At 38.5% G+C, this 21,844-nt stretch overlaps 1 protein-coding gene across 4 annotated transcripts in view; it reads right to left on the bottom strand.

Moving 5' to 3' along the window:
* The window catches only part of pde4ba (phosphodiesterase 4B, cAMP-specific a), a 144,861-nt gene that overhangs the window by 43,833 nt on the left and 79,184 nt on the right, over nt 1-21,844 (bottom strand). For 3 of the 4 annotated variants that reach the window (XM_027146233.2, XM_027146234.2, XM_047813143.1), the window contains 3 exons: nt 1,911-2,111; nt 936-972; nt 722-792 (listed from right to left, as the gene is read on the bottom strand). In XM_027146233.2, the coding sequence (XP_027002034.1) occupies nt 722-792; nt 936-972; nt 1,911-2,111 (309 nt within the window). Of the gene's footprint in view, nt 1-721; nt 793-935; nt 973-1,910; nt 2,112-10,579; nt 10,737-21,844 lie in introns of those variants that run through there. The other variant, XM_027146235.2, reaches the window with a different exon arrangement.

The following is a 21,844-nucleotide window of genomic DNA, read 5'->3' as shown; positions in this document are numbered from 1 at the left end:
AATTGATTTGATCTCCATCTGTCTGGCTCGGAACGTGACAGACTTGATCAGAAGCCAACAAACGCCTCTAAGAGAGTGTCTTAATTGGTTTGACGTAGCTCGTGGTAAGTCGAGGGGAAAAATAATCCCTGTGCTCAATAAAAGTGAGGAATTGCCTTTTTCTCCCTCTGCTCTTAGATTCCAAGTGGAAAAACGTGTCACTGTGAGGAAACGATGGACACGTGGAAAAGACCTAAGCAGGCGATTGATGTCTTTAAAGTGGTCGAGTGCTAAGTGGAAAGTGGAATGAGGAAAATGTCAGATGGGGTCAGTGCACTTTATTGCTGGGTGAAGCTCCACACTGTGCTCATGCTGCCCTCTTGTGTCTCAGGAAAAGCACTGCTGCCTGTAAGATGGCCTGGAGGTGCAGTAGGATTAAGAGGAATAACATCCATCTGTCTATCCATTTTCTGTACTGTTTATCCTACACAGCGTCATGGAGAGCCTGGACCCTATCCAGGGGACTCAGGGCAGAAGGCGGGGGGACACCCAGCATTATCATATACACAGTTGTACATTCAAACACACTATGGACAATTTAGAGATGCCGATACAGTTTTTGGATGATTTAGAGATGCCAAAAGTTGTTTTTTTTATTTTATTTCAGCTTGAGTGGAATGAACTCAATACAGATTTGAATGTTGTATGTAGAAAATACACTTACGTTGCAAACATAACTTACTTGTTTGATGTACACTGTACATTAGTCAGCACTGTGAAATTGTTTCTGACACTTCGAAGGCTTGCCAAAACCTAGACACAAACAGAGTGAGTATTTGTATTTGTATAATTATATTTACTGCTACAAAAGTAAACATTAACGTAAGAAAGGCCTCAGTCTACTGCTGAGCAATCACACTAATGACTTTAATGTGGCGTGAAACAGTCATGTTTACCTGGGCGAAAGGCGTGACGATGAGGTCATCCCCATGCCTGTGAGCGAAACAGGATATGATAGCATTCTTTTAAAAGGGGGAAAATCCACATTAAGCAAAACTGTGAACGTCATCATAGCAAAGTGTTAGGAATGACAGTGTCTCACTGTAGAAGTATGAGCTAAAAAAAAATGCTGCTAATGACTTATTATGCTGTTGACTATGAATTGCATAAAAAGTGTGAGACTGTACACAATCTAGCAAAATCCCTGGACTCTAAAATGCAATTCCGGGTAAGAAGACGTCAGGGGGAAATGTGCTGTGCGTAATGGCAGATAGTCAGTGTCAGCTGAGGCCATCAGAGGAAATCAGGCAGCATGTGGGACATGCGGCAGCCTGCCCCCAATTCCTTCCTCTAATACCAACTAAATCAAGCTCCTGTGGGTTCGTTTTTCATTCACAAATTATAAGCATGGTATAAGCATTATCAGTATGCTGAATATTAAATAAATTAATAAAAAGGCAGGCACACAATCAGATTTGAACATTTAGGCCAAAATGCCCTTGCAAACTCGGGATTTACAGGGGATCTAGCAGTGACATGTTTTTGTCAGGGTTTTTTATTTACAATAAACAAGCTAACTGAATGCACAAAATATGACAGTAAATTGTATAATAATACATGATATAATATGTAATAGTTTGTAACATAAGATTACAGTGGCGTCTTAATACGACAAATATAAATAAAGCAAAACACAATGTCTATTCTTTGTCTTGCTTTAATAGTTTATTTAATTAAGATGTCATAATTCTGACTTCCCAACTCAAAAATACACACTTCCCAGTAGGACACAGTAAGTGACCATGCTGATTTGGACTTTTTTATGTTTGTGTTACATTTGTCTTGATTTTTCTAAATTACTTTACTGAATATTGTTGTGTTTAATGAGGAGACATTATCAATATTGTTGTTGTTGTTATACTGTAACTCACAGCTCGGAGGCGACAGAGGAGTTGCGGGACATGGACTTGGGTGAAAGGTCGTAGTCGCTGTCTGAGCGGTACAGGAATGATTCCCGCCGCTGGTTGTGTCCGGGTTGGGAGAAGTTGGGATGCAGGATAAGCCCTGAACCAGGGGAAGCCTGTGGATCCAAAGGACTGCATCCTGCAGACGGCCCATTCTCCACATCGAAACTGCAACAGCAAACACAAGCAACAATCTGCATGAATGGCTCAGTTCACAAACGTTCACAGTCCGATTACACAAAGACACTGGAAAAAACAAGTCAATCAAGGACTGAAGCTCTGAGGTGGCGATAATACTGGGGAACCTGAACCAGGAACCCTGAAGTTCTGAGGGAGTGCTGCTTCTAACGATGTTGGCAAATAATGCCAATTAAAAGGAAATGGTGAATTCATCTAAACTAAGGAGTAACACATTTTGAATGATGTAGTTACCAAACAATACTTAACCATATTTAAGATTTTATATTTTAGGGCCTGTTTAACAGTTCATTTTTTTAGTTTAAAAAAAAAAAAAAAGATTCTAATGTATTATTATGAATTATTTATGAATTATTTGTTTTCATAAAATCAAGTACCTTATTATAAAGAAGAAGAAAACCAAACAATTTAATCGAAAATTTCCAAAACCTGTAACCTCTAATTTAGCTATATTAATGTAATAACAAGAAATATAACACATCTACACAGAGCACATTACAACAGACAACAGACTCTGGGCATTTCTGCTTTTTTAATTTGACAAGCTACAGTTCACAGATCTGGAATTTTAAGAGAGTGAAATAAACAAGGTTTGTATAAGTGCTCCCATAAGACAACAGTTTTGGAATGTCTCAGAAATTCTTAGTAAGGAGGGAGGAAGCAAGTCGTATCCTTCCAAGCCCTCAGGAAATGTAGGGCAGATGTCCTTGGCCCACTTCAAACAAGACACCCGTGATGGAAGCACATTGAGCTTAAATCAAACAAACACTGCTCAAATTTGGAGAAAGATAGTGGAAGACATTCTCTTTTGAAAGCACTGAGTTTTGGTGTCCTTGTGACTTTTGGTCGTTTCACAGCATGTGTACAGAGATGGTTTTAGACAGCCCCTAAAGCCTCAAGCAGCCACGGAAAAGGAAGAGACAGCTGTGTTTCAGAGCTACAAGCTAAAGGGCTATGCTTGCACATGTTTGCTTTCACAAATGTCACCTAAACTTCAAACTACATATTGGAGTATTCTTATGGTGTGTGTATATGGACTGTCAATTGCTTTAATAAATATCGTAAAACTGGGGTAATTTACAACAAGCACATCATTATCACAGTATATACCACATTGACACAGCTAACTGAATCCAACATTTTGTACTCACGCTAAATTCTCACAGTTAACTGACCTTTACTGAACAACTACTTATTCCATATCTACATACAATACAAACACACACTAACTTACACACTCATTGAAGCTGGTGATAACAATATCTGCTGATAGTAAGTCGCCTGACTCATTTTGTGACCATGACGTCAGAGTGTGCTTTGGGGTTTGAGAGAGTCCTTGTGTCTACTAAGCTCACACTTTATTAAGCACCTTACAATGTAACAACATCCCACAATTGTCATCCCTCCTTCCTGAGAGACACCACTAAAATGCAGTGTTATATCACTGATACTGATGAATACAGTATTTTTCTGCATTTAGTAAATGTACAATAGTGTAGCATGGTGCAGTATGGTATAGTATATAATGCAGTACGGTATAGTATATAATGCAGTATGGTATAGTATATAATGCAGAATGGTATAGTTTGGTGCAGTATGGTATAGTATATAATGCAGCATGGTATAGTATATAATGCAGCATGGTATAGTATATAATGCAGAATGGTATAGTTTGGTGCAGTATGGTATAGTATATAATGCAGTATGGTATAGTATATAATGCAGCATGGTATAGTATATAATGCAGAATGGTATAGTTTGGTGCAGTATGGTATAGTATATAATGCAGTATGGTATAGTATATAATGCAGCATGGTATAGTATATAATGCAGTGTGGTATAGTTTGGTGCAGTATGGTATAGTATATAATGCAGTATGGTATAGTTTGGTGCAGTATGGTATAGTATATAATGCAGTATGGTATAGTATATAATGCAGCATGGTATAGTTTGGTGCAGTATGGTATATTATATAATGCAGTATGGTATAGTATATAATGTAGTATGATATAGTATATAATGCAGCATGGTATAGTTTGGTGCAGTATGGTATAGTATATAATGCAGCATGGTATAGTTTGGTGCAGTATGGTATAGTATATAATGCAGTATGTTATAGTTTGGTGTAGTATGGTATAGTATATAATTCAGCATGGTATACTATATTATGCAGTATGGTATAGTTTGGTGCAGTATGGTATAGTATATAATGCAATATGGTATAGTTTGGTGCAGTATGATATAGTATATAATGCAGTATGGTATAGTATATAATGCAGTATGGTATAGTTTGGTGCAGTACGGTATGGTATATGATGCAGTGTGGTATAGTTTGTTGCAGTATGGTATAGTATATAATGCAGTATGGTATAGTTTGTTGCAGTATGGTATAGTATATAATGCAGTACGGTATAGTTTGTTGCAGTATGGTATAGTATATAATGCAGTACGGTATAGTATATGATGCAGTGTGGTATAGTTTGTTGCAGTATGGTATAGTATATGATGCAGCACCGTTGTTTATAATGATAAGGTACGGTGTAGAATGTTATGCAGTATAGTATAGTATAGTATAGTATAGTATAGTATAGTATAGTATAGTATATAGCATGGTGCATTAAGGTACGGTGTGGTATCCTATGACATTGTATGCAACAGCATGATGCAGTACTGTATAGTATGCTAAAACATGATGCAGAAGTGCAATATTGTACAATATTGATGCGGTCTATTACAGCATGATTCAGTATAGTGTATGGATATGGCACAGCAAGATGCAATATTTTACAGCAATGTGCAGCATGGTACAGCATGGTATAGTATGGTGTGATATGATGCAGCAGTATTTTATGGTGCAGTAGGGTTGATGGTTTTTCACTACATTGAAACAGGGCATTTTGGTGTAATGCTGTATAGTTTAGTCTAGTGTGGTAAACTGTTCAACAATATAGAGGATAATTTATTGGGGTAGCATAGAGTATGCTACTGTATGGTGCAGTAAATATGGCATGGTACAATATCATACAATATAGTACAGTATATCACAATATGAAAATACAGAATCGATACATGCAGCATCTGGTCTAGTCTCATACATTTTAGCCTAGATCACAGAATTCATGGAGAGAAGATATTATGTTGCTTTGCATGAAACCTGCAGGAAACTGGGTAATGATTAAGTTTCAAATTACTGTCAATATGAAATGCTTCTGCTTTTTAAAGCTTTCCTGCTGATGAGGTAAAGACCAGCCTCTGTCTTACATACTCAGAGTGTAAGTTCTTTGTAACCTGATAAAATCAAGTTCTCTGGAGAAACAGGCGCCCACTCCTATGGCAATAGGAGAAAAATCGCTCTCACAGGATGTCCTGTATTCTGAGTCACTCTACACCCCAAGATGACAACCGGCTTGAAAACAGATATAAGGAAGTAACAGTAATGACCTTGTCTATCTGATATGTCAAGCTCCCATGACAATAGTGTAAAGTCTTAAAGTGAGGTCAAAGATGTTTTAAGCACTATACAGATAATACCATATTATTACTTACTATTCCAGACTGAAAGAGAGTCAAATGGAAACGTTTTTGTATTGTTTATTGTAAATAAGTGCCACAAAAGTGCATTAACTTTAAGGTAAATGCACTTTAAGGTTAAGGAGGACAGTGGACCAATAGTACTTTTTATTATTGCAACTACAAATGTAATGTACTGTTTTATTCATTCATGTCTCATTTTTAATGTTTTTATTTGACTTACCCTTATATATAATAGCTGCATTGTAACATTTCCAACTGTTTAAATCATTTACCTTCTGTCTATCCCTATCAAAAAATTCACACACACACAGACACACACAGACACACACACACACACACAGACACACACACACACACACAAATTAAAAAACAGTGATGACTAATAGATTATTCATAACTCTTTATTTAGGTTAATTATGATCTATTAATAGGATAATTTCCCTTTAGAGGGTAATTTACCACAGATCCTAAATGTCACATTAGAAACAACAATTGTTTGTGTAATTTAATACAAGCAACAAGTTTTAAACTTGCATAAGCCCTGTCATAATATGATGCCAAATGAAAAACATTACTGTATTAGGTAACTAAAAATGCTCAGTAAGTATATAAATAAATATCAGCATTACAGACTTTTATTTGCTCAAACAAATTAGCAGTATTTTTTCAGGCCTCAGTAAAATCAAGTTCTTACTTTCTTCTTGTCCTGTTTTATTTCATCAGATTCCAAAGACTAATACAATTTTCTGATTGAACACATGCTAAGGTGAAAGATGCTCTTAAGCTGTTACATGGATTTAATGCAAATGCGTGTTGGAAAAAAGGGTAAATAACTTTCAATGCTTTAAATAAAAAATAACCATCTGCACCTAAGCACTTATCATGACAATGTCGTCTTCTAATAACTTGAACAAGGGACTTACCGGAATAGTTCTTAGTTCTAAGTAAGTCATGACACAGTGAGAGCATCCTGTACTGTCAACCCAGTACAAGCCAGTTTTTGCTTTGCGTAATTAGTCAGGAATGTCACACCAGGTTCATATGCATTGAGTGTGTGTATAATGCACTTCTCAACTAAAAGGGACACTCTGCATTTCTTAATTTGTCAGTAGTCTGATAAATGTCAGTAGGCGGTAGTATCTTATGTCAGTAGTCTGATCAATGTTGGTAGTCAGTAGTATCTGATGTCAGTTTTCTAATAAATGTCAGTAGTCAATAGTATCTGATGTCAATTGTCTGATAAATGTCAGTAGTCAGAAGTATCTGATGTCAATTGTCTGATAAATGTCAGTAGTCAGAAGTATCTGATGTCAATTGTCTGATAAATGTCAGTAGTCAGAAGTATCTGATGTCAATTGTCTGATAAATGTCAGTAGTCAGAAGTATCTGATGTCAATTGTCTGATAAATGTCAGTAGTAAGTAGTAAATTATGTCAGTTGTCTGATAAATGTCAGTGGTAAGTAGTATATTATGTCAGTATTAGTAGTATATTATGCCACTGTTGGGCCCCTGAGCTAAATGCTATAAATGTCACTAGATGTATAGTGGTAATGCTGCAAATAAGTTTTTTGGTATTTAAGTGAACTTTAGTCAGAGCCCTAAAACCACCTTTAGTGCCTGTTGCCAGAAAACTGTTTACCTGACCACAGAACCTGGGTCGACTTAATGTTCCAGTGGCATTTATTTAATTCCAGATAAATAAAATTCCCTGAATTGCTTTAAAAAATAGTTTCTTAATTTGGACGTTCCATGTTTGAATACTTAAAATAAATTTAGAACTAAGGATTATTCTATTATCTTACAAATAAATTTTCTTCAATGAAATCTTACATTTTGCCTTTATTTTGACTGAGAGATTAAAGTAATTAAGCACAACATTTGCCAAGACTGTCATTCATTCTGGAGCTTACTTGTTATTAGACTACTGCAACATAATAAAACCTAAAATTGGAATGAATTGAAGATTGGAATGAAAATAATGGAGACAATTACTGCTAGTGTTTACACATAGAGCACATATGACCTACATGACTATAAGAAGGTGTGTAAAGCCTGCTTTAAATGCCACTAAATTACTGCAATTATGCAAGCATTTATGAGTAATACATAGCTGGGAGCCCGAGAGAGCACAATTAGTCCTGTTCTCTGACTGAACAGGATTTCTGCATTCTCTCTCCTGTCAATCAAAATAGAGCTAACCAATCACAGGTGTCTGCTAGCTCATGTATTCACAATAGCATAATCCAGCTCAGTGTTATATGACATCTCATATGCAGTGGTGCGAAAAGACACGATAGCTGAGGAAGAACAGGTCAGCTTTCACACTCACAGATAAAGAGACTCAGCTGATGAATGAAGCTAGGAAACAGCTAGAAATAGGAACTTGTGAGTTTTTAAAAAAAACTTTTACATTTTCTGTTATTCGCCTTGCTTAACAGTCTGCTCCTGAGGATGCAGTGGCTGCAAATGCCAAAAGGGATTTCAGTGAGAGTGGTGAAAAATAAGAGCGATTAAACAGAGTGACAATCTATTTATTAAACATTCGGGCTTGTGGACGAATGAACCTTTTGGAGAACTGGTCAAAACTATTTCATGACGTTTGCAGGTTTGACACATGACTGGGGAAAATGGGGACTTTTTGGCCAGAGAGAAGCATTTCTGCAGCTGTGGGAAATGGTGAGATAGAGGGAGGGAGGAAGGGAGGGAGGGAGACAAGAATTTTACAAACATAGTCCAGGGAAATAAGACATGTTGTGAGTTGTGTGGGGGCAAATTAATTAGTTTACTATGGAACAGGGTACTGCTTTTTCCCATGACATACTTTAGTCTGCATACTGTAGCTCCCCAAATGGCACTAGTCTGGGTAATGTGTGTGTGTGTGTGTGTGTGTGTGTGTGTGTGTGTGTGTGTGTGTGTGTGTGTGTGTGTGTGTGTGTGTGTGTGTGTGTGTGTGTGGGTTTAGATGCTTGTATGGCTTTGTGTGTGGCAGGCATTTTTCTTCTCCAGTGACAAACACCTCATTTTTTAGAAGATATAATAAAGGAGCCCACAAAGTATGAGAATGGATAATGTAATTATAAAAAGCTACCTAGCTGTGCACAGGTGTACAGGTGTATACTTTATATCAATGTTAACAGACAGAAATATAAAATATAAAACCTTGAGTAAAAAATCTCTTTAATATGTTGCTACTACCATGATTCATCCCCAGCAGACTTAGCAATCGGCCCATATTGTAAAACATGATAAAGTGTCTTAAATCAACACTGAGATGAAGGACATCTGAAGCACAAAAGAACATTCAGCACATAGCAGAAGGGCTTGAGATATGGATACTACGCACATACAACCTACATACACACACACTGTGCAAACAAACAGACAAAAGACAATGCTTCAAATCACAACAGTGATATACAATAAAAAAAAAACCTGAGACAACTCTACTAGAAATTTGTATGCAAGAATGTATTGTGTCAAATGAACGCAAGGTTGGGTGTGTTGATAGAGAAAATGAACAACAGGGTGTCGTGAAGTGTTTTATTCCTCTTAAACAACAAATACTGTACTGTACTGTACATGCTTAAGTTATTAAAGAATATTAAAGAGATACTGTACGTTTTATCCTTATATAGTTATATGCTTAATGTTAAGCTTAATTCTCGCTTTTTGTGTCTCAGATATTAATAAGACAGTATATCATGTTACTACGATACACAACTCTCCAGTTTGAAGACTAAAACAATGCTTTACTTTTGAATCTGACTTATAATGAGTTTGTATTACAGAGACTCCTTCCATAAAGGACAAAAATGGTCTCCTTACAAATTCCAACAATGGACTCACACAAATTCCTACATAAATGATTATTATGAGTCTGAAATGGTCCTGTGTTAAGATGAGCACATTTATAATGAACAAATCTTTGATTCGGCTTGCAGCCAGCGCTACTGTTAGCGCTGCTGCTGTAGAAAATTGATCAACGCCTTTTGACCAATCAGAATTGGGAAATTGACACCACTGTTGAGTTTTATAATGTAATGTCTACGGTCTGATACCTCAGCTCATCAGGAGTGAAACAAGAATTATTATTATACTCATATGTGGCACAATCTATATATGCACATACAATCTCACATACAATGTCATACACAAACATGCACACACATATGTATTGTACATATTTAAGTTCATATGCACTGAGATGAGCATATGAGCACATGAGCACATGAGTTAATTTTACCTCCTCTTGAACCAAACACCCCACCCCCCACCCCACCCCCACCCAAAAAAACAAAACAAAAACCCACTACTGGCTACTAGATATATTGCTAATGTAAAAGTGGCAAAACAATTCCAAGAAGAAATAAATGTGGATGCTATGAGACACATCAATGCAACTCACAACACAATAAAGATCAGAAAGTTAAGGCGTGATATAATCTCTTTGTGAAACCTGGGTTTGTTTTTGAACTGAAACTAAAGTATGACATAAATGACACCGGAATGAATACTGCAGCTGGATTCCCACACTGACGGCTGACTCAGTCTGCCCTGCAGATTATACGCCAGCTTACAAACAGTCGTACAACCATTCAGCTGTGATCTCAGGTCAAACAGAGAGCGAGAAAGTCTACAACAGGGATAAATGCAGAGGTAATGTTGCTCCACTTCTGCATGAGCTGGCCTAGTTTCAGCTGAGAGACCTTTAGTTCTGTGCTGTGACAGACAGATGTATGACAGACAAACTTGCAAATCAGTCTAATGCTCCAAAGAAGACAGGGAGCATGAAAGTGAGAGCTAAAGATGTACATAAGACAGTCACAGAGACAGGGAGACAGACAGATGGAGTGAGACAGACAAAATGACTCATAGAAAAGTGTGAGAATGAATGTGTTCTGACCTGAAGGCAGGAGTGTGCAGCCTCTTTACCACTTCTTCACTAAAGTCAAAGTAAATCCTGCCCCTGTGACAGGGCGACCGGTGGTACATTGCCCTAAGATGCACCGCTACGCTCTTACACACACACACTAGCAGCATCGGTCCAGCATGACTCCAAACGTATACACACACACACACACACACACATTCATACACTCACACCCACTGAGCCCTCCCACCGAGCTGAGCTCCATGCTGTAGCCACTTCCTCCCAAAGCTACACTATGAGGCTCTCAGTCACAAAAGCAGGAGGGGAAACACAGAGCCGTGTCCTAATCAGGGACTGGAGTCTGAATCATGGATCTGGAATAAGTCTGACCTTTTTTTTAATCCAGCATCAAATTTCCAACCAGAAATGAATCACAATATCTGTCAATCTCATGTAGGTACAGTAAGCACAGCAAATGTGTCAGATATGTGTTTTTCATAGCTCATTAATGGTGCGTACTTCCTTCAAGCGCAGCTGTTTAACCAACCAAACATGTTTCACAGGCTTTTCTTACAACACAATGCAGAGTTGTCATGCTGCGAGCCATGCCGGATTTGCTTGTGGTTTAACAGTGTAACAATAGGGGCTGACATGTTTTTTTTTGTTTGTTTTTAAGGTCATTGTCACACCAGGGTTGTTGGGTAAAAAATATAATAACAAAAACTCTATCTATCTATCTATCTATCTATCTATCTATCTATCTATCTATCTATCTATCTATCTATCTATCTATCTATCTATCTATCTATCTATCTATCTATCTATCTGTACAGTATGCATGCGTGTGTGTGTGTGTGTGTGTGTGTGTGTGTGTGTGTGTGTGTGTGTGTGTGTGTGTGTGTGTGGCTGTTATATCAGTTAATACAAGACAATGCTCTTATCTTCTGCAATGTGTCTGACCATCGCTGTTATACCTGGTGGTATGTCCTGTGAAGTAAGACCGTTACACACTCCCTAAACGACAAAGCTCAAGAGCATGTCTGTGTATGCAGACACACATACTGCACACATTGCAGATCACGGTCACAAAACCGTCCCACGCTACGTTGGTTTGTATGTGTCTGCGTTCAAAATAGGCAAAATGTGAACTGATGAATGTTGACGTTGAGCAAATGTGAATGGTAACACAAAAATAAATTCAGATGAGCTTTTAGATCTGATAAAACAAGGTGTTCATTTTGTGGAATGTACAGACAAATCAAAAGGTCTCAGAGTTCAGATGGAAACATGTCTGCCAGTGAGTCACATCTAGATCAAATAAGCAGTTAGTAATAATAAGAGCTTTAATTAATCATCTTGCAGATGAAATCATGATTAGCCATGAGACTTTTCTTAAGTATTTTTTCTCATGGTGTTAAAATAGCCAATAATCTGTCAACAATCTGTTGCATGAAACATGAAAAAAGGATGTTAACATTCAATTCCTTTATATGCAGTTTCACTCTTGTTTTTGCTGTTGTTTTACAAAGGGAATACATTTTACCTCAGACATTTTAATCTCAGTGCTAAAGATTCATTTGATGTTGACGATGTTTAATTCATTATTAATTTAATTTAATGTATAAAACATATTTTGTTTTAAATCAGAGACATTCATCAGAAAGCCCAATATCAAAACTCAATAAATTACATTAATAACATTAATAATGATTAGATCCATGTCTTCCAGGAGGATAAACATGAGTGTTGGGAATCATTTCCAATTCCAAAAATTGGAAAGAAGAACAGTAAAGATCATAACATTCAATAAGCCACTAATACAAATGAGAGCAATGGAAACTCTATGGTTTGTTTTTCTAAAGAGCATGAACTGTTCAGCGCACGCTCCTCACTTCACTCTGGTGAAATCTTAAATGCCACAGTAAGTTTGTTTTACAATTCCATTCAGCTTTGAAAAAATGGGAACAGAAACACAAATCCACAAAACACCCCCCCCACACACACACACACACCCCCACACACCATTTAATAATACCTTTATCTCAAAGCGTTAGATGTGTTAAAAAAAGGACTCATTACTCTGCTTGTGAAAGTCACAGCTATTATTGCGACACATGCTGACGGATCAGTGGCGACACTCCACAACACGCGGATGGATCATCACTGTCTCCACGAGAGGATCAGGGATCAGACGCTGTCTCCTGCTTTCATTTCTCACTGCAAGTGACTAAGAAAACAATTTAACTCTACTAGGCACAAGAGTCACGGCCTGAGTCTGTGTTTTAGAAAGAAGGCAATGAAAGTGAAGATGAGCCAGACAGACCAGAAAGGATGGCAAGCGTGATTCAGACGGGAACGATACTGAAGTGTCGAGTGTCTGGGTGAAAAGATACTCGCTTTCAATCACGACAAAAGGAAGCAGAGTGAGGACACTACCCGGTCATTCCGAAGTCCATTAATGTGTCTATTGATCAATGAAGTAAGACAGACAGAGAGAGAGAGAGAGAGAGAGAGAGAGAGAGAGAGAGAGAGAGAGAGAGAGAGAGAGAGAGAGAGAGAATGAGACGAGGAATCAGATAATGCAATTAGACTATTACACTCCTCAGGTTTGTGTGTGTGTGTGTGTGTGTGTGTGTGTGTGTGTGTGTGTGTGTGTGTGTGTGTGTGTGTGTGTGTGTGTGTGTGTGTGTGAAAAAGAGTTCCTTTGGGGCAGCGCAGATGTTGAGAGAGCTTCTACAGCTCAGTCTGTGTGTGTGTGTGTGTGTGTGTGTGTGTGTGTGTGTGTGTGTGTGTGTGTGTGTGTGTGTTACATTAGATCAGCGCAAATCCCATATCTGTCTGCTCAAGTTTATCCCGGAATGTGATTAAATGATTGCTTTTTTCCATTCATTAATCTTTAGTAAGCTTTAGTAATCACGATCCTGAGTCAGTCCCAGGAACACTGGGAGAAAGGCAGAACCAGACCCTGGGTAGGAAGCTAGTGCATCAAGGGGCTCTATGTACAGACATTTGCACGTAAACAGTTCAGAGCAACTAATTCACCCACTGCTATATTTTTTGGGAGGAATTTATAGTGATTTTGAGAACCAAAACCCACACAGACATGGAGAGAACATATGAAATGCCACACAGACGTTACCCTGCGCTACGGATCAACAGTGGAGGTGCGAGGCAACAATGCTATCTTCTACACCACAGTGCTGCACAACATATAATCAAATTATTGCTACTAAAGTATTTCTATTAATCCTGACTCCTTAAGGAATCACCATTTATTTATTTATTTTTTGTTTGTTTGTTTGTTTGTTTTTGCAAAATAACTGCAGATGCCACGTATCCTGTATCAATAGCCTAAAAAAAAATAGATTTGTATATAAAGAGACTTGGCTTTTCTTTTGTTGGGACTGATTTTATCCTAAGTATACTTTTATATTTTATTATATTTACAATGCAAATAATTTTTGAGTTAAAAAAAAGTAAAAAAAATACTTAGGTTTTTAAAATCAAATGGTTATCACTATCACCTGAATCATTATTGGTAGACCACATAGAAACACTGATATTTATTTTCTAATCCTATGGAGCACAGCAAGTTCAGCATATCTATAACATCATTACATTACATACATTTTATTATATTCCATTATATAATGTTCTGATCTTCTCATGGCACAGGTGACTTTCATCACTTTTGTCTTGGTTACTGAGAATCTTTAAATATATTTTGTCAACATGTTTATTATAACTAATCTATCTGTCTAAAATGATCAGATTCATTTTTTATTAAAGACTACACAGAGCAACAAACTGAAGAACTACATTCGTGTCGCTAGGGGGCAGCAAAGCACAAACACTCACTCAATAATATGGCGTATGTGACTTGCATCAACCGGGAAAGTCCTCTGTACCGTGAAACACCAATATGACAGAGAGCTACAGATAGGCAGCCTGCTGATTTTCATTTGCATCCGAATGAGAATTATGTGCAAAAAGGTTGTAGGTCAACCATTGTAGGCACGCTATTTATTAAGACGTAGATTTAGCTATCCAGGCCAAATTCAGATAGAGTGAAATAATGGAAGAGGAGAAGAAATTTGTAGCCAATGTTAAAACAAACAAACAAACAAACCAAAAACAAACAAAAAAAAAAACAACAAAAAAAAACAACAGGCAGACGCACAAAAACCGTGACTCACCCACATATAGCATGTTCATCTCAACAATTGTTTATCGGTGTGTCGAACAGACAGAATAAAAGAGACAGCCTGTCATCTCTGAGTCATTTCTTAACAGCTGAATAAAGCCAGGAATGAGAGCAAAATGGGTTTTTGCCACATGGTTTGCGTTGGATAAAATGAATAAAAACATGAATTTGGCTGAGAGTCAAAGAGAGAACGAGAGGAAGTCTATCTGTGATGCTGCCTGCTGGGCTGAGCAGGACTGCAGAGTCATCACGGACAAGTCTAAAGCCAGGATGCATTAGATAACACGCTGACCGTGCCTGAAACATCCAGCAGCTCAGCACACACTTTATAAGGAACACCATACTGATATCGCCTTTTGTGCATGCAGTATGTGGTATGGATTCCACATGCTTTGTGACTCTGGTCTATGATGTCATGATTGCAATACACTACCACAAATCTCTCATCCCAGAGGAGCTTCTATCAGATTCAGATCTGATGACTGAAGAGGCCAGTGAATGCACTGGGATCACTATCATCTTCAGGAAACCAGTTTGGACTCCTGTTCCTGTTCTTGGCTGACAGGAGAGGAAGACTGGTATAAGATTAGAAGGTATACAGTACAGCGGTAAACTGAGAAGTCATAAACAGATGCTTAACACAAGTCAAGGTGTTTAAACAATTCTCAACTGGTTTTAAAAGATGCTCCAAGAATACATTTCTCACTCCATTACACCACCACTAGCAGCCTGAACTCAAAACCCTGCTGACAAGGCAAATATTTTTAAGTCTTCATTTCTGTCTTTGCCTCAGTTTCCTGTTCTTGGCCTGTCTTCTTGACAGGAGTGGAACATGATGCAGTCTCCTGCTGTTGTGTTGTGTTGAGATGCTTTTGTGTTCATCGTAGTTGTAAAGTTGTAATAGTTATCAGAGTTACTGTAGATTTCCTATAATATTAAACCAGTATGGCCAATCACCTCTGATCTTTTGTCTTTCGCACCATTCTCTATAAACTCCACAGATATCTATCCCGAGCAGATCAGCAGTCCCTAAAATACTCAAACCATCTTGTCTGGTTTCAACAAGGTCAAAGTCACAGAGATCACTTTTTTCTGCATCCTGATGTTTGATGTTAATGTTAACTGAAGCTCTCGACTTGTATCTGCATGATTGTGTGCAGTGTACTGCTGCCACATGATTGACTGATAGGATAATTGCATGAATGAGCAGCTGTTTCTAGTCTATAAACCATCAATTTACAGTGGTAGTTATTTTACGGCACTAACTCCCAAAACCCGAAGAATGGAATAGAACTTGAATATTGTAGAATAACAAACATACTAAACAAGGGGTCAGAATGCTAAAAAAACATTTGATCTTTCCTTTTTTTTCCTATGAAGGAAGGTGACCTTGGATCCAGTATTGCATTGCATTTGGTGCCAGTAGATTTTGGACAATATTTCTTTATGCTTGTTGATCAAAATCTTTAAGACAAGGTCTCTAATCCCTCAAGTCATTTTCAGCTTGCTTGGGCCACATCTTCTTTGGTGCTGATCGCTGCACTTTCCACTCTGTGGGCTGCTGTTTCCAGAAAAATCTGTATAGTATCCAGCTGGCCTTCATCCTGCACACATGACCGAAATATTGCATCCTTCATCTCTTAATTTCCGCCTTGGTTGTTGGTTGCTGTTCACATCTTGCTCTTGTTTCGACAGTGTGTGGAAAAGTTTGCATTATTTGTAACGAACGTCAGAAGACCTTTTGTTAATGTTTGACATGAGCAGCATGTCTCTGTTCATTTACATCATGTGCTACTAAGACTACTTAAGGACATGCGATGAATTTTCAGAATTCAGTTCACTTCATTGTAATTACAGTGCTACTGTTAGAATAATTGGTTTGATATTACACAAAGGAAGTCTTATCTAAAATCCGAAGAAGGAAGCCATTTAAAAAGGCCTTCCCTCTAACTAGTAAAATGAGAACTGCTTGCTTGATGTTACTTTGAATCAAAGACATATTCTGTATACTCCATTTATAACCAAATGAATACATATATGGCTTTAAAAGCTTCTAGGGAAGAAAAACCTCCAAAATAAGGACCCAATAAAATGAGTCACTTCAGTTAGAAGTTGAAGATCCAGATGAATTAAAGAATGTATCCAGTCTTGTTAAAGCTGTAGCTGAACTGTACTAAGTACTAAGTACAGTTCTGAAAAGAAAAGAAAAAAATCCAACAACCTCATTGTGATGTTCATTAGTGACAGCGATGACAGAAGTAAAAGCAAATTGTACATGAGATTAAAAATATTGCTGTCACTCTGGTTGAACTATTACTGCATGTTGTGCTTAGTGTATTCTGTTTTTTTTCTACATTTCTCTCTGTGGGTTTGAGTCTTGAGCAAGGCACCGCAGCATAAATGGCTGCCCACTGCTCCGGGTGTGTGTTCACGGTGTGTGTGTGTTCACTGCTGTGTGTGTGTGCACTTTGGATGCGTTAAATGCAGAGAACAAATTCTGAGTATGGGTCACCGTACTTAGCCGTATGTCACGTCACCTTCACCTTCACCTCCATTTACTGTATGTGAGCTTGTAACAGCATCCAGTAAAAGACACTGATTGGTCTACAAGACCAAACCTATTTTGTGATTTCAGTCTGTAGCTAACTTTGATATAGTAGGGAAATGTCTGTACTGAGCGTATTTACCTCACACCTACAGGGTTGGGGATTTGATTCCAAACAAAGTCCAAACTTGTTTCCTCATAAATAGGTATTCATTCGCTCGTTTGTTGTTTTTTAATTAACATTAAGAGAGCATTATAGCCGATCTTGCAATCTCTAATAAATAAATAAATAAACACACACACACACACACACACACACACACACACACACACACACACACACACACACACACACACACACACACACACACACACACACACACACACACACTTCACGGTAGCCAAACCAGGATGTTTTCTGATAGATAGGAAGGAACCGGAGAACTTGGAAGAAACCCATGAGATAACATATGAAACTCTACACAGAGTGTAACCCAAGCTCAGGTTCAAACCCCAGACCCTGGAGCTGTACGGTGCCAACACTACCTATTCATGCATAAATAACTGTTAACAGCCCACCTCTAATGCAGTTAATCTGAATATTGTCCAGAGCTGTATAAATCCTTACACAATAGATATTTTTGTGCTGTTGTTTTCATTCATGTGATATGTGTATGTGTAACATGGTGTGAATGCAGTGTGAGATATTACACTTTCTTAGGTGAGATGACACAGTACGTCATTGAAGAGCGCTTCCCCAAACAAGCAAAAGCTGAATGATATAGACTTTTAGAGAGAAATGTATTGCTCTGTTCAAACTGTGAAGAAAGCCATAAAGTTAGCTAAGCTCTAATAAAAAAAAATGGAGGTATTGTTATACCAAAGTCAGGAAGAGATAAGATGTGCGGTGACGGATCTTTTGCTGAGGGGGACCTCATGATCCTGAGTGAGGAAGAGAACAGAGCAGCAGGCAAAAAAGCCAAAAGGGCTTGACGTGCAATCCGAGTAGACGGCAGGTTCAATCCGAAGGCGTTTCGTTCCTTATGATCACACACAGTAACACTCCAAGTCTCTGGAGATTACATAACAGCTAGATAATTGTCTAATTGTGAAAATTTAAATGCATGTTTATGATAAATATTTGCCCATGCTTAAATGTCTGACAGCAAACACACAATATTCATTCATCAAATCCTGTGTACCACAGCGAGTATATGTCCTAGCTTAATTATCAGAACAAAAAAAACTTAAAATATGATTTAATATGTTCTTATATCTATAGTAACAGCTAATTCACAGGGACTTGTATGGTGAACATGAGCCACATGATCTAAACCTTATAGTATACATAGACACGTGGTGTCATTTAACAAAGACAAACAGTTAAGATTTTGGTGTTTTATTTAAGAACACATTTACAGTATATAACATTTATGGAAGTAGTCTCCAGTGTTAGGGCTTTTTTAAAGTTTCTGTCTTTATGTCTGGAAAGAAACATTTACAGTCATAAAAAGAATGCAACAGTAAATGTAGCTGTAAATAAATAAAAAGTCTGGTGTGCTATACGTTAATATATATATAAAACAATGTAATAGTCCACAAATTGCCTTAAGAGGATAGAAGATGAACAAAACACAAAAACACATCAGGATGCGCAGTTCTAAGAAGAAAATAAACTTCAAGGGGATAGAGGAATGATTATGGTGCATCACGCTACCGACGGTTGAATGCCCTACATGTTTCCTCCTTATTGCATAGCAAAAACATAACATGTCTGAATAACAACAGCTCAGGGTTTTTTTTTACTTCTTCTTTTTTTTAAAAAAAACCCACTGCTGCAAAATTCTTCGCACATATTGTTAACGTTCACAGAACAAACTCCTCATACTGTCTTTGCTGTTGTTGTAAAACACTTACCATAGTGCTCAACGTTTAAACACCATTTTTTTTCATGTGATATTTTACGAATACATAAAATATATATATCTGGATATCAGAAAATTTGTATCGACCTAGCCAGGAAATAGACACAATCCAAAGAGGTAATGATACACTTGCAGCTCCATTCAGTGTATGAAACGTCTACAGGTATTTCAGTAATGTTAAAAATGTAGTTCTAAATAAACATGCTAAGAAAAGCCTAGAGGCCTGTGTTATGTTGCTATACAATGGAAAGGCATGAAGGAATAGAAGTCAAGTCAAGTCAAGAAGCTTGACCACATATAGCATTTCAACCATATATAGCTGTTGCAGTTCACAGTGAAATGAGACGTTTCTCCAGGACCATGGTGCTACATAGAACAAAGACAGAGCTAAGGACTTAAAGTGCATCTGTGCAACCTGGTGCAAACAGTGCCGATCAGTGTAAATACTGTATGTTCAATCAATATTACGTGTGCACAAATACTGGAATGAACACATTAGTATAATAGCAGCAGTTACATGATATATTGTAAAGTATAGTTGATTGTGCATGTGTGTGTGTGTGTGCAGGTATGTGTGTGTGTGTGTGTGTGTGTGTGTGTGTGTGTGTGTGTGTGTGTGTGTGTGTGTGTGTGTGTGTGTGTGTGTGTGTGTGTGTGTGTGTGTGTGTGTGTGTGCAGGTATGTGTGTCTGTGTGTGTGTACTGTATGTGTGTGTGTTTTGCTCGGTACAGTTCATTTCGGTTATTACGGAGTCTGATGGCTTGTGGACTGTTACACGGTCTTGTCGTGAGGGCCCGAATGCTTCGGTACCTTTTTTTCAGATGGCAGGAGGGTGAAGAGTGTGTCTGAGGGGTGTGTGGGGTCATCCACAATGCTGTTGGCCTTCTGGATGCAGCGTGTTGTGTAAATATCCATGATAGAGGGAAGAGAGACTCCAATGATCTTCTCAGCTGTCCTCATTGTCCGCTACAGGAACTTGCGATCCAGGACTGTGCAGTTCCCAAATTAGACATTGATGCATCTGCTCAGGATGCGCTCAATGGTCCCTCTGTAGACCGTAGTCAGGATTGGGGGAAGTAGATGGGCTTTTCTCAGCCTTCGTAAGAACGTAGAGACGCTACTGGACTTTCTTGGTGATGGAGCTGGTGTTGAGTGACCAGGTGAAGTTCTCCACTAGATGAACACCAGTGTGGTGGTGCTGGAGATGCTGTTCTCGATCCGGACTGACCAGCGTGTTTTCCCTTTTTGTTGCAAAGTCCACATACTGTTGGAATTAAGGGAGCACTAACTTGAGATTTGCATGATTGAAATCGCCGGCGATGATAAACAGTCCGTCGGGGTAAACATTCTGCAGATCGCTAATAGCCCCATAGAGTTCACATAGAGCCTCTTTGGCATTAGCGCTGGAGGGAATGTACACTCCGACAATGAAAACCGTGGTGAATTTCCGTGGTAAATAAAATGGCCTGCATCTAACAGTCACAAACTCCACTAGCGATGAGCAGTAACTAGAAACAAGCACAGAGTTCTTGCACCATTCCCTGGTGATATAAACACACACATCACCACCACGATCCTTACCGCACAGATCTGCATTTCTGTCAGCTTGAAATGAGGTGAGCCCATCTAGCTGAATGGCGGCATCAGGAATTCCGTCGTTGAGCCACGTCTCCGTGAAAACAAAGACGCAGCAGTTTCTGAACTCTCGCCGTGCAGTGCGTTCGAGTAGGATGTAGTCCAGTTTATTGTCCAGGGCACAAACTTTGGAAAGTAGAATGGAGAGCCAGCCGACTATGGTTTGTTTTAGACAAAGAGTCTAGATGTAGAGATAAAGATAGAGGTAGAGGTAAAGGATAAAAAAGAATAGTAGGAAAGCCTTGCCCAAGGAGAAAAGTAGAAGAAATTCAACGCACATTTGTTAACTCTACAATGACCACTGAGAGGCCAAAGATTTTGACTTGAGACAATAAATCATATCATGCTGAAAAGCAACGATGGGGAGAATTGAGAAAAATATGTTAATCAGACACTTTTGAGTATTGGACAATTCTGCAACCGTAAAACATTTTATATTAGACATTAGTGAACTATCAGACATTTGTGCTTTATATTTCCAGACAGATCTATAGTACCAGACAGCTCTGTATCACCAGGCAGCCCTGTAGTATCAGACAGCTCTGTACTGTATCACCAGGCAGCTCTGTAGTATCAGACAGCTCTGTATCACCAGGCAGCTCTGTAGTACCCGGCAGCTCTGTATCACCAGGCAGCTCTGTAGTACCAGACAGCTCTGTATCACCATTCAGCCCTATAGTAACAAACATCACTGTATCACCAGGCAGCTCTGTAGTATCAGACAGCTCTGTACTGTATCACCAGGCAGCTCTGTAGTAACAGACAGCTCTGTATCACCAGGCAGCTCTGTAGTACCAGACAGCTCTGTATCACCAGGCAGCTCTGTAGTACCAGACAGCTCTGTATCACCAGGCAGCTCTGTAGTACCAGACAGCTCTGTATCACCAGGCAGCTCTGTAGTAACAGACAGCTCTGTATCACCAGGCAGCTCTGTAGTACCAGACAGCTCTGTATCACCAGGCAGCTCTGTAGTACCAGACAGCTCTGTA

The sequence above is a fragment of the Tachysurus fulvidraco genome, chromosome 5 (assembly GCF_022655615.1).
Source record: "Tachysurus fulvidraco isolate hzauxx_2018 chromosome 5, HZAU_PFXX_2.0, whole genome shotgun sequence".
In the NCBI taxonomy this organism is placed as follows: domain Eukaryota; kingdom Metazoa; phylum Chordata; class Actinopteri; order Siluriformes; family Bagridae; genus Tachysurus; species Tachysurus fulvidraco.
Note: the sequence above shows the minus strand (reverse complement) of the source record. Positions and strands in the feature narration are given on the sequence as shown.